Here is a 12854-nt window from a genome sequence, read left to right as displayed (position 1 = left end):
GCTGCTCTGGGCTTCTTTAGGAGGAAAGGTGGGGTATGAATTCAATAAATAACCAATATTTTCCTACTCCCTTAAAGGCACTTTAAGGCAAGCAGCTGAGAATTCGCCCCATCAAGTGAACGGAGTCCTGAATAGATCAGTCTACATTCCCTTAAAGCTATCTTCTGCAGCAATAGTAGAGAAAATCGAATGGGATTTCTTTCATCCCACAAATGGAAAGCCCTGTTCCCTTGGTGTGGTCAAAGCTGGGAAACTGGAGCAGTCGGATATCAGCAGCAGGTCTAAGCAACTGGAGGAGAAGACTGCTGAGAACCTGTTGAGGATGAGGGCAAATCTCAGTGACTGGACTGAACGCCACAATGGAACCATATTTTGTGGGGATTTAAATGGCACACACTTGTTTAGAGATCGGCTGGCATTGGTTAATAGGACCATGCTGAATATCAGTTTTCTGGAGAAAGAGGATGCTGGAATTTATAGAGCGCGTGTTTGGTTTAATGCAGAGCAGTTTAAAGAGCACAAATTTAACCTTGCTGTTTACGGTAAGTCATTAATTTCACCATCCCTGTCAGTTTGTGGGGTGGAGCTCAGCATGGAATAGGATGGCCATGGGATTGAGTGAGGAAGCTTTTTCAGCTTGGCAGGGGGCCACATTCCCTCTTGGGCAATTTTCTGGTGGGCTACATGCCAGAGCTTGGAGGGATCAGAGGCAAAAAAAGGGAGCGAGAAATTAATCTGAGAATTGTAGAGTTGGAAGGTCATCTGGCCCAATTGCAGGAATCACAGCTAAATGTGAATGTGAATTATAGCTTTGTAGAGTAGGGTAGCTTCTACATGCATGCACACACCTCTATGCTGCACCAAAGAAAGCATACATCCAGTGTGGTGCTTAGAGTGTCAGACTAGGACCTGAAAACGGATCAGGGTTCGAATCCTCCCAGTCAGCCATGAAGCTCACTGGGTGTAACCCTGGGGACCAGTCACTGCCTCTCAGCCTTACTTACCTCACAGGGTTCTTGTGGGGATTAAGCAAGGATGGAGAGAACCAGGTATATCACTCTGAACTCCTTGCAGGAAAAAGAGGGGTGGAAATGCTATAAATGGATCAGACTGAAAGGAAACATTCCAGCAAAGGGGTCGGGGAGCACTCTAGGAATATTTGGGGGACAGTCTTTACTAGAACTTCTTTGCTTTGACTCATGTGCTCATTCTACGTGTCTATCTTACAGCTCTCAAGCTCAGAGAGTCCTCCCCTCCCTTGGGTAACTTCACAGATAAGAATTAATGAGCAGCTGACAGATTTATAGTCCTTTTATTATGGTTTCATGTTGCAGTCACAAAATACACAGCTCTCCGCAAGGAGGGCAGTTGCTTACTCTGAATCCGATTCCCTACTTCCGCAGCAAGGAGCGCTCCAAAGGGAAGCTCCTCTCCCTCTCTGCCTCCTTTGTTCTCTGATACATTCAGACCTCTGAGTGGGGAGGGGGGTTTCCCCACATTCTCAGTTGCTGCGTCTCCCAATTACCCCTCCCTTAAGGATCTCTTGTCATTATCTCATAGCTGGGTAGCTCCTCCCTAATCTGTTCAGCTTCTGTGCCTGTGTCTGCCTGTCTCTCTATTTCTGAAAATGCGGCAGGCAGAGGATGCGCGAATATTCCCCTTCCTCTTCTGAGAGAGGCTGATCTGCCTGCAACTGCATTCCCCACTCTTCAGATCCAGACCATTCCCTGACAATAGAGCGGTTGCTGAACAGCTTGGTAGGTTTCCGGAGGAAACATCAGCTTTAGATCCATTTCAGTCCGGTTTCCATCCTGGTTTTGGGACTGAGATGGCTCTGGTCGCACTAACAGATGATCTTTGTAGACAACTGGATCGAGGCGGGTCGGGACTGCTGATTCTCTAAGATTTGTCAGCAGCCTTTGGCATGGTTGATCATGATCTTCTGGACCACCGCCTCACCGATGTGGGGATACAGGGCATAGCCCGAAAATGGCTGTGCTCCTTTATCTCTGGTCAGGGACAGAGGGTGGCACTAGGGAGGGAGATGTCGTTGTGCCACTCCTTGGTGTGTGGAGTGCCACAGGACGCAATCCTCTTAAGGATGCTTGGAGGGTCCGTGTCTCTCCGTCACTGCCCAGCACAGTTAGTGATGGCCACCGAGGCACAAACTTCACATGACTTCTCTTTGTGTTGAACAGAGCCAGTGCCAGTACCATGGATACTCTATCGTGTGTACTCCAATACTCGAGAAGACTGCAATGTGACCCTGTGGTGTCAGGTACCTCGTCAGGGAAAGTACCATATCTCCTGGGAAAGAGGCAATCTTTCCAGGGCCTCAGCAGGAGGTTCATCTAAGTACCAGCTTTTGTCCAACAGCAGTAAACTCTGTGTCTCCTGGAGAAAAGGCTCCCCTGACTCCACCTTCACGTGCTTGGCCAGCAATCCTGCGGATCAAAACGAAGCCTCAATTGACTTGACGCAAGCGTTGAATGAGAGAAAGATGTCCTAACCTTCACATTGCTGTTAGGATATAGTTCCGTTCCACCTTAACAGGGAACAGGCATGACTGTTGTGTGTCACATGCCTGTTTACATTCCAGCAGTCTGCTGGGAATTTCCGTTTTGTCTATTGCTTTTGCTTTGCTGCTGTTTTGCTGGAGACGAAGGGAAGCAGACATGTTTTCCTTTGTTCCTGAACTATGCTGAATAAACGCTTGAAAAATAATGCTTACACATGGCTCTGTCCGCCGCTTCTGCTGTGAGAAGATTTATTCACTCTGCTGATAGAGCGTCCACGGGTCTCTAAATGTATCTGAGGCTCATGTCACTGATTGATGCTGTTCCAAGGGAGACCGGTGATCGTCCGGCTGCCGGCCGGTGGCTGGAGCCAGCTGGGGGGCTGCCTGATGCCCCCGTCTCCCTGGCAGTATCCCAACAATTGCTACCCAGAAGTGCTGAATCCTGAATCTTTTTGGATGCTCGGGATACCCCTAAAGATGAGGGATTGCAGGAGAGGTACCCAGGCACACAGAGCATTTAAAAAAACCCCAAACACCTAGGGAAAAGAATGAATGGGAAGCCTCCATGCTTCTGTTGAAAGTCGAAGAAAGCATAGATGCTAACCATCATTTCCCAAACACTGGAAGCTGCCTTTTAATGAGTCAGACCACTGGTCCATCTCAGTTATTGTGGCGATGCCCACCCTGCTCCATCCACCTCGACCTGCAACAATATGTGGATCTCTTTAACCATATCTTCCAACACCTGAGTCCCTCCAAAGATGCCCAAATTGGTTTGTGCCTTGGCCGAATCCAGTGTGCAGCTCTAATGAGAGGGAGCCTTTTAATCACAAAACGCATCGTCCATGTATTTAAGTCACTTCCACAAGCTAAGAGAAGAGCCTGTAAATTGGGCATCTTCGAAAGAGAGTTTGGCCAAAAAAAGCAAAAAGCAAAAGCTACAAACCCATGGCTACAACCATGGTATGAGTAAATATCATGACCTCCAAATGCACAATGCAAAATATCCACAAACTAGTCTGCTGTGTGCCAGCAAAGTTTAATAATGCCTTCCTGTAAAAAAAAGAACTGGGTTCTGTACAGATATGGCACCAAGGAGTAAAAGAGTTCTCACATTCATTCTAATCCCTAATTTTGTGTTCCATTAGGTTACAAGATCAAATATATAAATCTCCCTCCTTTATTTTCGCTCTTTATAGTGTGGGTCTGTGGCACATTGTTGCAACCACTCTCTGGACTTTGGAGTAGTCAGAGACTCTTTTACGCTTTAGGTCTAAGGTGCATATGTATTGGATGATTTGCTGCCCCCATACCCATGTCTCCCTGAAGCAGCATCTATATATTCTGTCTCTCTTCATTTCATGTATTCCTTATTTCCTGGAGTGTGTGACTTGTTTATGGAGCATAAGATTAAGGGTAAACACATATTCACGACAGACACCCATGCCGAGATTTCCTCTCGGAATTGATTGCTGAATACACCAGTGGGGGGTCCTTTCCAAGATGGCCACCGTGTAAGGTTCCTCCTTCCAGTTCTCTCCGACCTCTTCTCCTGATTTGGATTTTACAACCGCTGGAGTAAGTTATTTACTTTAGTTTTGCATTTTGCTAGACAAGTAATTGCTGGACTCTCCACTGGTGTGATGCCAGATTTTAATTAAGTTTGATGAAGGAGGATTGCTTTGGATTGATCTGGGTGGTGCCAAACTTGTGTGCTTCGGACCCGCACCTCCGACACGAAGAGAAACTCCCCTGTTTAAGGTGAGGCCTTTGGGAGTTTCCCTTTCATCTGAGACCGACCCGCGGTGGGCCCTGCGATAAGCTTCGAAGGAGAAACTTATATTAGTCTTAGTCCTGGTGGGAGTAGGACTTCAAAGGAACGGTCTGTGTTGCTTACCGGTAGTCTCCTTATAGACCTAAATTGCCGGCTTGTGAGGGTGAAGGTGAAGACGCCGACTTTGAAATACTAATGGCTAATATCTGTCCTTGTGAGTTGTGAACTGTGTTATACTAATTGTGGCTTGTACGAGTCCGCTGTTTTATTTGATTTGATTTGTTTTGATTTGATTTGTTGTGTTGTGTTTCATGATGGGCGTAAAGCCGAATAAATATTTTGATTTGATTTTGCTGAATACACCAGCCTGCTGGACATGCATGCGTGTTGAGATATACACCTCACAACAACCTGAGAGGGACTGTCTTTCTCCTCATCCAAACAGAGTTTATGCAAGCACAGGCTTGACATGTTGGAGCCCCCTAACAGAGGGTCCATGTTGTGCTCGGCCCCTGAAACTCTTCCCCAACTGGCTTGTGGGTGGGGCTTGCCGTGCTCCAAGCCAGTGGTGCCACCGTTATGCCACTGGCCTTTAGCCAATCAGCATCGTGGCAAAGGTTGGGGGTTGGCAGTGTGACATAGGAACCTCCTTTTACTTCACACTGCTGAACACCCGCCCACCCACCCTTTAATTAGGTCATGCTTGGCCTTGGGACGCAGGTGGCGCTGTGGGTTAAACCACAGAGCCTAGGACTTGCCAATCAGAAGGTCGGCGGTTCGGATCCCCATGACGGGGTGAGCTCCCATTGCTCAGTCCCAGCTCCTGCTAACCTAGCAGTTCGAAAGCACATCAAAGTGCAATAGGTACCGCTAGCAACATTGCTTTCTTTTTGTATACTTGTATCCATGTTTGTGAGGGACGCAGGTGGTGCTGTGGGTTAAACCACAGAGCCTAGGTCGGCTGTTCAAATCCCTGCGATGGGGATGAGCTCCCGTTGCTCGGTCTCTGCTCCTGCCAACCTAGCAGTTCAAAAGCATGTCAAAGTGCAAGTAGATTAATAGGTACCACTCCGGCGGGAAGGTAAACGGCGTTTCCGTGCGCTGCTCTGGTTCGCCAGAAGCGGCTTAGTCCTGCTGGCCACATGACCCAGAAGCTGTACTCCGGCTCCCTCGGCCAGTAAAGCGAGATGAGCGCCGCAACCCCAGAGTCGGCCACAACTGGACCTACTGGTCAGGGGTCCCTTTACCTTTACCTTTGGTCTTGCTTTGCACTTCAGTTGGTCGCCAGTTTTGGAACGCGGGCCGGGTAGGAATTTTCCCCAATGTGGCAGATTGGCTGTGGCCCAGTGGCGTAGCGTGGGGGGTGCAGGGGGGGCCGGCCGCACCGGGCGCAACATCTGGGGGGGCGCGCTCGCACTCGCAGCTCTCTGCCCCTACCTGGCTCACTCACTCTCTCTCACTGCAGTGCTGGCTGTGCAAATCCGATCCGGGCCGCCGGGTTGCCTCCCACTGTAGAGGGGGTGGGTGCCAGGCATGCGGTGCGGAGAGAGAGCGAGGGACTATCTGGGGGAGGGACAGTGCAGCGGCCGCCCAGCGCAGTGCTGAGCGCGGGAGAGAACCACACCAGACCAGCCCAGGCAGCAGCAAGAAGAAGCTGGCAGTGGCGGCAGGTTAGGGGTTAGGGGGCGCAAATTACTTGCCTTGCCCCGGGTGCTGACAACCCACGCTACGCCGCTGCTGTGGCCACTTGGTTTTTGCCTACCTCTTAGCAATCGTCACAACTTTGTACAGTTTGGCGGTTAGGCATTGGTTTAGGGGAATGTGGGGAGGGGAGGTGCGGCCATCACCTGCCCCTCCAATGAATAGGCTGTTCCGTCAAAGGAATCTGAGCGTCTGGATCTCATCCGAAGCCCGGAGAGGGGCTATGGCCATGCCAGGACCCCCGGGAACCCAGTCAATATACACTGTCGGAGATCCCCCAGCTGGTTGTTTACCCTTCCAGGCTTCCTGAAGGGTGGGGCAGGAGCCAGTTATAGTTTTGATACCAATGCCTAAGTCAATACGAGTCACATTTGTGTATTCAATAAAGTAGTGGCCAAAATTTGCCCATTAACATTTAAACTAAATTCTGTCTCTAAATAAAGACTGTGTCTTTATTTCCATGAGGGATGGGTTTTGGGGCTCAGAGCACAAACGACGCTTAATTTAAGGCCCAATTCTTGTTAATTTAGATCCTACAACCTGAAGGGTAAGAGAAAGCCTTTCGTCACACAATGCATAATTCATTTTACACTGAACTCACTTCCACAATCACACAGGAGGACCGTTAACTGGAGCGGCTTTAGAAGAGTGTACAGAAAATAAAAAGAGGAGGGGTTCTTGCTGAAAGCTATTAGCAATCACAGCTGTTGCGTGGACCCTCCCTTTACAGGAGAAAATAACTTGGAGCAACTTGGAGCTGAGAGGGCTTGCAAAAAGGTTTAGGGCAGCTTTAATTCACAGATTAACAACATTTATAAATGCTGCTCTTCACAAGTGTTTCTCCTGGGGCGGGGAGTTTCTGGGTAATAAACCATTTAAAAGGCAGGAGAAGTAACCACAAAATAATAAAAGCAGCTGCTTGGTTTCAACAGTAAGTAGCTTCAAAGCCAAGGAGCGAAAAGTGAGAGGGAAAGATACACAGCGTCACTTAAAAACAGAGAGCAGATCTGAAAGCTCGTTATGCTTATTGGACAGTGAGGCTGCCTAAGGGTTAAATGTTGCTGATATTCCACAGATGCTTTTCAACTGGGGTCACGTGGTTTCATGGAAGGAGGTGACGTAACTGATATGTACTCGCTAACCCCAGATTTCTCTTGAAGGGCTTGGCAGAGGATTTCCTGCTTGAAGGAATGACTTGAAATGACAGCAGAAAACTCTTATTGACATCGCCAGCCTCTCTCCCGCATTGCTACTTTCAGAGAGCAGAATCCAAGGAGTGTACTGCAACCAGGGTGAACCAACTCCGTTCCGCTTGCCACTCACTCTGTGAACCACGTCCAAGACCTGCTGCGTCGCCCGACAAAAATGGCAATGGATGTCACTCACAGAAGCCTTCCTGTCCTTCTCACCTTTGTCCTACTGATCTCTTCTTCCTTTGGTAAGTCATTCAAAACTGGTGGGTATGGAGGCAGGAATTCCATTCAGTTCTCAGTTGAAGCCAAATCTATCAGAATGGGACCTGAAAGGCTTCCAGCCTTTAAAGTGTTCATTGGGAAGAGAGATCGGTTGTTGAACCACTCTGGGAATTGTAGTTCTGTGTGGGGAAAGGGGGATCTCTTAAGAAAACCTCAGGACCAACAATGATCATAGGATCCTTTTCTGGGGGAACAATTTAGGGTTGCCAGATGTCCTCTTTTTCCAGGACACACCCTCTTTTTAATGGGTTGAGTCGTCATAGTGATCGGTAGCTAAATGTAGAAGTCGGCCAATGTGTCCTCTTTTTAGCCCTTCAAAAGATGGTAGAAAATGTTACGACTTTGAATGTCTTATATAACAGAGTCTCCGAGTGCTCCTATTTAGCCCTGGCACTCGTGGGTAACAATAAGCGATCCCACTTTGTTTCTGTGCCATGGGAAATTGTGGTTTAAGCTGGGGCCATAACATTCCTGCTACCTGGGCTCCCCTTCCTCTCCTTTAAAGCTATGAAACAACCTCTCCTTTAAATTGGAACCTACAACTAATCCAGAATGCAGCAGCTAGACTGGTGACCGCAAGTGGCCGTTGGGACCATACAACACCGGTCCTAAAGGATCTTCACTGGCTCCCAGTATGTTTCAAAGCACCAAATACCAAAGTGTTGGTGCTGACCTTTAAAGCCCTAAACAGCCTCAAAGGCCCAGTATATCTGAAGGAGCATCTCCACCCCCATTGTTCTGCTCGGACACCAAGGTCCAGCTCCAAGGATCTTCTGGCGGTTCCCTTGCTGCGAAAAGTGAGGTTACAGGGAACCAGGCAGAGGGTCTTCTTGGTGGTGGCGCCTGCCCTGTGGAATGCCCTCCCAGCAGATGTCAAGGAAATAAACAACTACCTGACTTTTAGAAGACATCAGAAGGCAGCCCTTTATTAGGATGTTTTTATTGTTTGACGAGTGGCTTCGGAAACCCACCATATGGGTGGGGTATAAATAATGATATTAATAATAATAATTATTATTATTGTTATTACTGCATGTTTGCTTAAAAGTAAGTCCCAGTAGGGCAGCTCAGCCAGGCCTGCCCTTTGCCCCTTATTGGCAGTGCATATATATAGGGGGTGAGACAGATGTTGAATAGAACGCCCCTATTTTTATCTCAGAAAAGTTGGAGAGTTTGATATAAATGTGGCCTGTAACTGTTTTGAAAATGACTCCCCCACGTTGACATTCTGGACAGAGATGTTGCTTAGGGCTCCTTCATTTTTATTTTTATTTTTTATTAGGTTTTCCACAATTATAACAAATATCACATAACAGAACAAACAAAAACAAAAACAAAAAAGCATGTCAAAGAAGAAAACAATACGAGAAACATCATCCTACCCACCACCATAACAAATAAACGATAAAAACGAACTTAATTCTTTAAAAGCCCAACCTTATGTACATATTGATTGACTTCCTCTAGTCCCTCCCTTCTGAGTGTCCTTGTATCTGCATGTAACAGCTTTCCAATATCATTACTAAACAAAAAAATATTTTCAATTGTAGGAGGAAGCACTGGTGAAGAAAGTGGGGTGCGGTGGGTGCCCTTGAAGCCCGCCCCGGGTGTCATTCCAGGGGGAGTGCACCCCCCCTGGGATGCTAGCCCCACACCCGTGGGCTGCTAGCCCTGCCCCCGCGGGGTACCCAACATGTGCGCCGCTCTGGGTGCTGGAGCAACTAGCCCCGCCTCTGGGAGGAAGAGTGGGGTATAAATTCCACATGCAAACAACAATGGCGCCCCTCTTTGCTTCCCCAAAGGCACTTCAGGTGAAGCATCGATGAAGATAGAAGCATCGATGAATGCATCCCAGCATGTGAAGGGAGTCGTGGGAGGACAGGTCTCCTTTCCTGTAAAGGTCCCCCCGGGAAAACCAGTGGAGAAAATCGAATGGGACGTCATTAGCCCTGTAAGCGGAGCGCCCTATCGCCTTTGTGAATTCAGAGATTGGAAGCTGAAGGAGTCAAATTTCAGCATGTGGCTAGCAACAAGGATGAACCTACAAGGTCATTGGTTATTTGGGGAAAATGATTTTGTGACTAATGTAATGTTGGGGCACATATTTGGACGTCGGCTGCTGATGGCTGACAGGACCACTCTTACAATCAGGAAGATGGAGAGGCAGGATGCTGTAATCTATAAAGCTCGTGTCTGGTTTGATGCAGAACAGTTTGAAGACCACTTTTTTAATGTGACTCTTTACGGTAAGCAATTGTTTTTCTCCAGTCTTGAGTTTGTGCTGGAGCTGAGCATGGAAAAGGATGGTCATAGGATGAAATGGGAGGCCTTTTTCAGACCATAGGCACCATCTCTGATGGGCCCTGGGCGCCTCGGGACCCACAGAATTTCCACTGTGGGAGCCCAGCCGGGTGACAAAAACGTGCCGTGCGTGCGATGTCACACAAAGCAACATAGGCACCATCTTGACGGGGCGCATCTGCAGCCTCAGTGGGCCCCGGGCAGAGGCCCCATGGCAGAGGCCCTGGCCTGGTCACCGCCATGGTGCTGGTGAGTCAGTGGAGGCACGGCAGGGGGCAGAGGGAAGTGGAGGCAGAGCGCTGTGCATGCAACATAATGTCATGACATCACATCGCATGCAAGCACGCCACTGAGCACCCACAATCTGGGGCCCACATCAACACCTCTGTTTCAGACTGAGGGCCACAATTCCTCCTAGGGAATCTTCTTGGGGCCACATGGTGGTGGTGGGAGGGGGGAAAGTAGGCGGAGTAAAGAATGGGACTCTTACCTTTGTAGAGTTGGCCAATATCTACACAGCCTCTCAAACTCACACTGATGTCTAACCATCCATCCAAGCAAGCAAGCAAGCAAGCAAGCAAGCAAGCAAGCAAGCATGCATGCATCATTTTCAGAGTTGAAGGATATATTGAAGGAGCTGGGACTATTTAGCCTGGAAAAGAGATGACTGAAAAGTGAGACGATAGCCATCTTCAAATACCTGAAGGGATACGGTGTAGAAAAAGTAACAAGCTTGTTTTCTGCTGCTCCAGAGGGGAAGGCACAAACCAAAGGATTTAAATGACAATAAAAGATATTCTGATAAAGAACCTTCAGAGGTAGAATGACTGTAGAATGGTCTCCCTGGGAAAGTGGTGGATGTCCCCTTCATTAGGGGCTTTTAAGCAGAAGCTGAATGTCCAGCCGCCAGGGATTAGTTGGCTGGGATTTCTGAATTGTAGGACTTGGACTAGATGATCATTGGGCTCCCTTCCAGCTCTGCAATTCTATGATTGTATTATTCCATCAAGGCAAATCACACTCAAGCAAAGTGTGGAGCAGAGGGGATGCCTGTGTTGGAAAAACGCCCGAGAAGGCTACCACCTTCCCAAGACACCGGGACATCTCTCCGATGGTCATTCTCTGGCTGTAAATCTTCCTCAGTCCAGAGAGACAGGTGGTAAGCGACCCCTCTCTCCAGAGAGGAGCACGCTCGTCTTCTGGCATCTCATTGTAGAAGAAAGAGACAATCAGTAGCTCTAAACTACTTTATTTACAGTCTATATACTAGGAATCCATCAGCATGTCTGTGCTCTCTCAGCAGCAGTACAGAACAGCATCACACACAGAAGCGAAACAAAACTCTCCAACAATCCTGAGACTTCCTGTCTCATGCTCTCAGACACTCACATGATATAAACAACCATAGTGCTACTACTGAGCAGCTTGGGTGGATAAATATCTTAACAGCCTGGGGGTGGCCTTGAGAGAGTCCCATGGACCAGATACAGAGGCCCAGGGGGGTGCATTTCCCCCTGGTCCTGAGGTTCCCCCATTGCTGCCCTACACACTTAGTGACAGCCAATGAGGCACAAACCTCACATGACTTTTGTGTTGAACAGATCCAGCACCACAACCAAGGATCAACTATTATGGTTTGATCAAGACTCCAAAGGGATGTGATGTGACCCTGCAGTGCCATACATATGTAGCAGGAACATACAATATCTCCTGGGAAAACGTGAGAGCTTTAGATAGTTTCTCATTTTCTGACAACGGCAGGAATCTCCATGTCTCCTGGAGAAAAGACTCTTCCCATTCCATCGTCACCTGCCTGGTCCACAATCCGGCAGATCAAAAGAAAGCTTGGTTTGACTTGCGCAGAATCTGCCAGGATTATGAACGTCATGAAGTTGAAAGTCATGAAGGTGAGCAATCTTTCCTCCCACCCTAAATTATCCAGAGATGCTGCTTGGGCCAGTGAACAATTATGATATCCTTAAGGGTTGGAGATTCAAGGACAGGTGCACAGACATGCAGAGCATTTTTTAAAAATACCTGAAGGAAAACACAAATGGGAAACATCCTGACTTCTGTTGAAAGTTGCTCACACAATTTCTCAGGGCACACAGAAAGCTGCTTCTTACAGAGTCAGAACTCTGGCACATTTAGCTTAGCATTGTCTACACGGAATAGCAGCAATGGTTTTCTGGGGTTTAAGACAGTGAGTCCCTTCCAGGCCTTCCAAGGAATTGAGGCTGGAAACTGGGGATGCTTCACCCTTTAAAGTACCGTCAATCTCTCAGCAGCGTGGAGCTAAAGCGAGAAAGACTTTCTGCTCTTCCGTTCCCCTCTGTTCCAGGCAGTGGTATTTGGGGACTGGAGCAATGGGTGATGGAGTGGACATGGGGGGATTTTGGTAGGATCATGGGGAGAGGATGGGACACAGGGTTGGGGTGGCAGGGAGGTGGGGTAGAAGGAGCTGTGATGGGAGGGCTGGGGGTGGAAGGAGGTATGGCAAAATGGCTGAATCAACCGTGAGGGATGGTTACCAGGGTGAGGTCCATAGTGTGGCTGCAAGTGGGTAGGGGTTGGCATGGAGGTGGAGGGGGAGCTAGGGCAGTTGGTGATCAATGGGGGCAGGGATGGCAGCCCCTAACAAAATATAGTTTTCCAAAGCTTTCAATAACCGGCAACCATTTCACAATGTAGCATTTTAAACATGTAAGTGAAACAACCAGAACCGGAAACTCAGAATTTCTCTAATTTCCCACCCTCGTAAAGTTCAGTTAAAGACCTCTCTGAGAAAACACGTGAACAGCTTAATGACCCCTTGTCATATTGATAGATTGGCTTTCTCATGGGACGAGCTGACAATTCATTTTATGCTAAGGACAATTATCAGATGATCGTAGGAGAAATATTACGTGAAGGAGCTTACAAACATGACTTTGGCCGTTATGGAATTTCCCTACAAATGAAACCGATTGGCATTTTCACTTATTCTCTGTTATTTATTCTGTTGCTCTTGGTCACATGTTGGGGCAGAGGTCACTTTGGCAGTAGCTATTATGTTCTTGTTCCAATAGGTTCTTAATTTATTTAT

At 48.0% G+C, this 12854-nt stretch overlaps 1 protein-coding gene across 2 annotated transcripts; it reads left to right on the top strand.

The window, feature by feature from the left end:
* Positions 1 to 7153: 7153 nt before the first annotated feature.
* On the top strand, positions 7154 to 12853 carry LOC310751578 (uncharacterized protein). 2 transcript variants are annotated; one of them, XR_014542619.1, is made up of 5 exons: positions 7154 to 7431; positions 9271 to 9714; positions 10268 to 10337; positions 10374 to 10443; positions 11371 to 12853. XR_014542619.1 is itself a non-coding variant. In XM_083590869.1 (3 exons), the coding sequence occupies exons 1-3, from the start codon at positions 7359 to 7361 to the stop codon at positions 11700 to 11702; spliced, it is 849 nt and encodes a 282-aa protein (XP_083446995.1). In that variant the 5' UTR covers positions 7154 to 7358; the 3' UTR covers positions 11703 to 12851. The 2 variants fall into 2 exon arrangements, 1 of the variants encoding a protein (XP_083446995.1); XM_083590869.1 differs by lacking the exons at positions 10268 to 10337; positions 10374 to 10443 and having other exon boundaries at positions 11371 to 12851.
* The last annotated feature ends 1 nt before the right edge of the window (position 12854 follows it).

This window comes from Podarcis filfolensis, assembly GCF_964270895.1.
Source record: "Podarcis filfolensis genome assembly, chromosome: 16".
NCBI classification, from domain to species: domain Eukaryota; kingdom Metazoa; phylum Chordata; class Lepidosauria; order Squamata; family Lacertidae; genus Podarcis; species Podarcis filfolensis.
The sequence above is the reverse complement of the archived record's forward strand: the minus strand, read 5'-3'. Positions and strand labels throughout refer to the sequence as shown.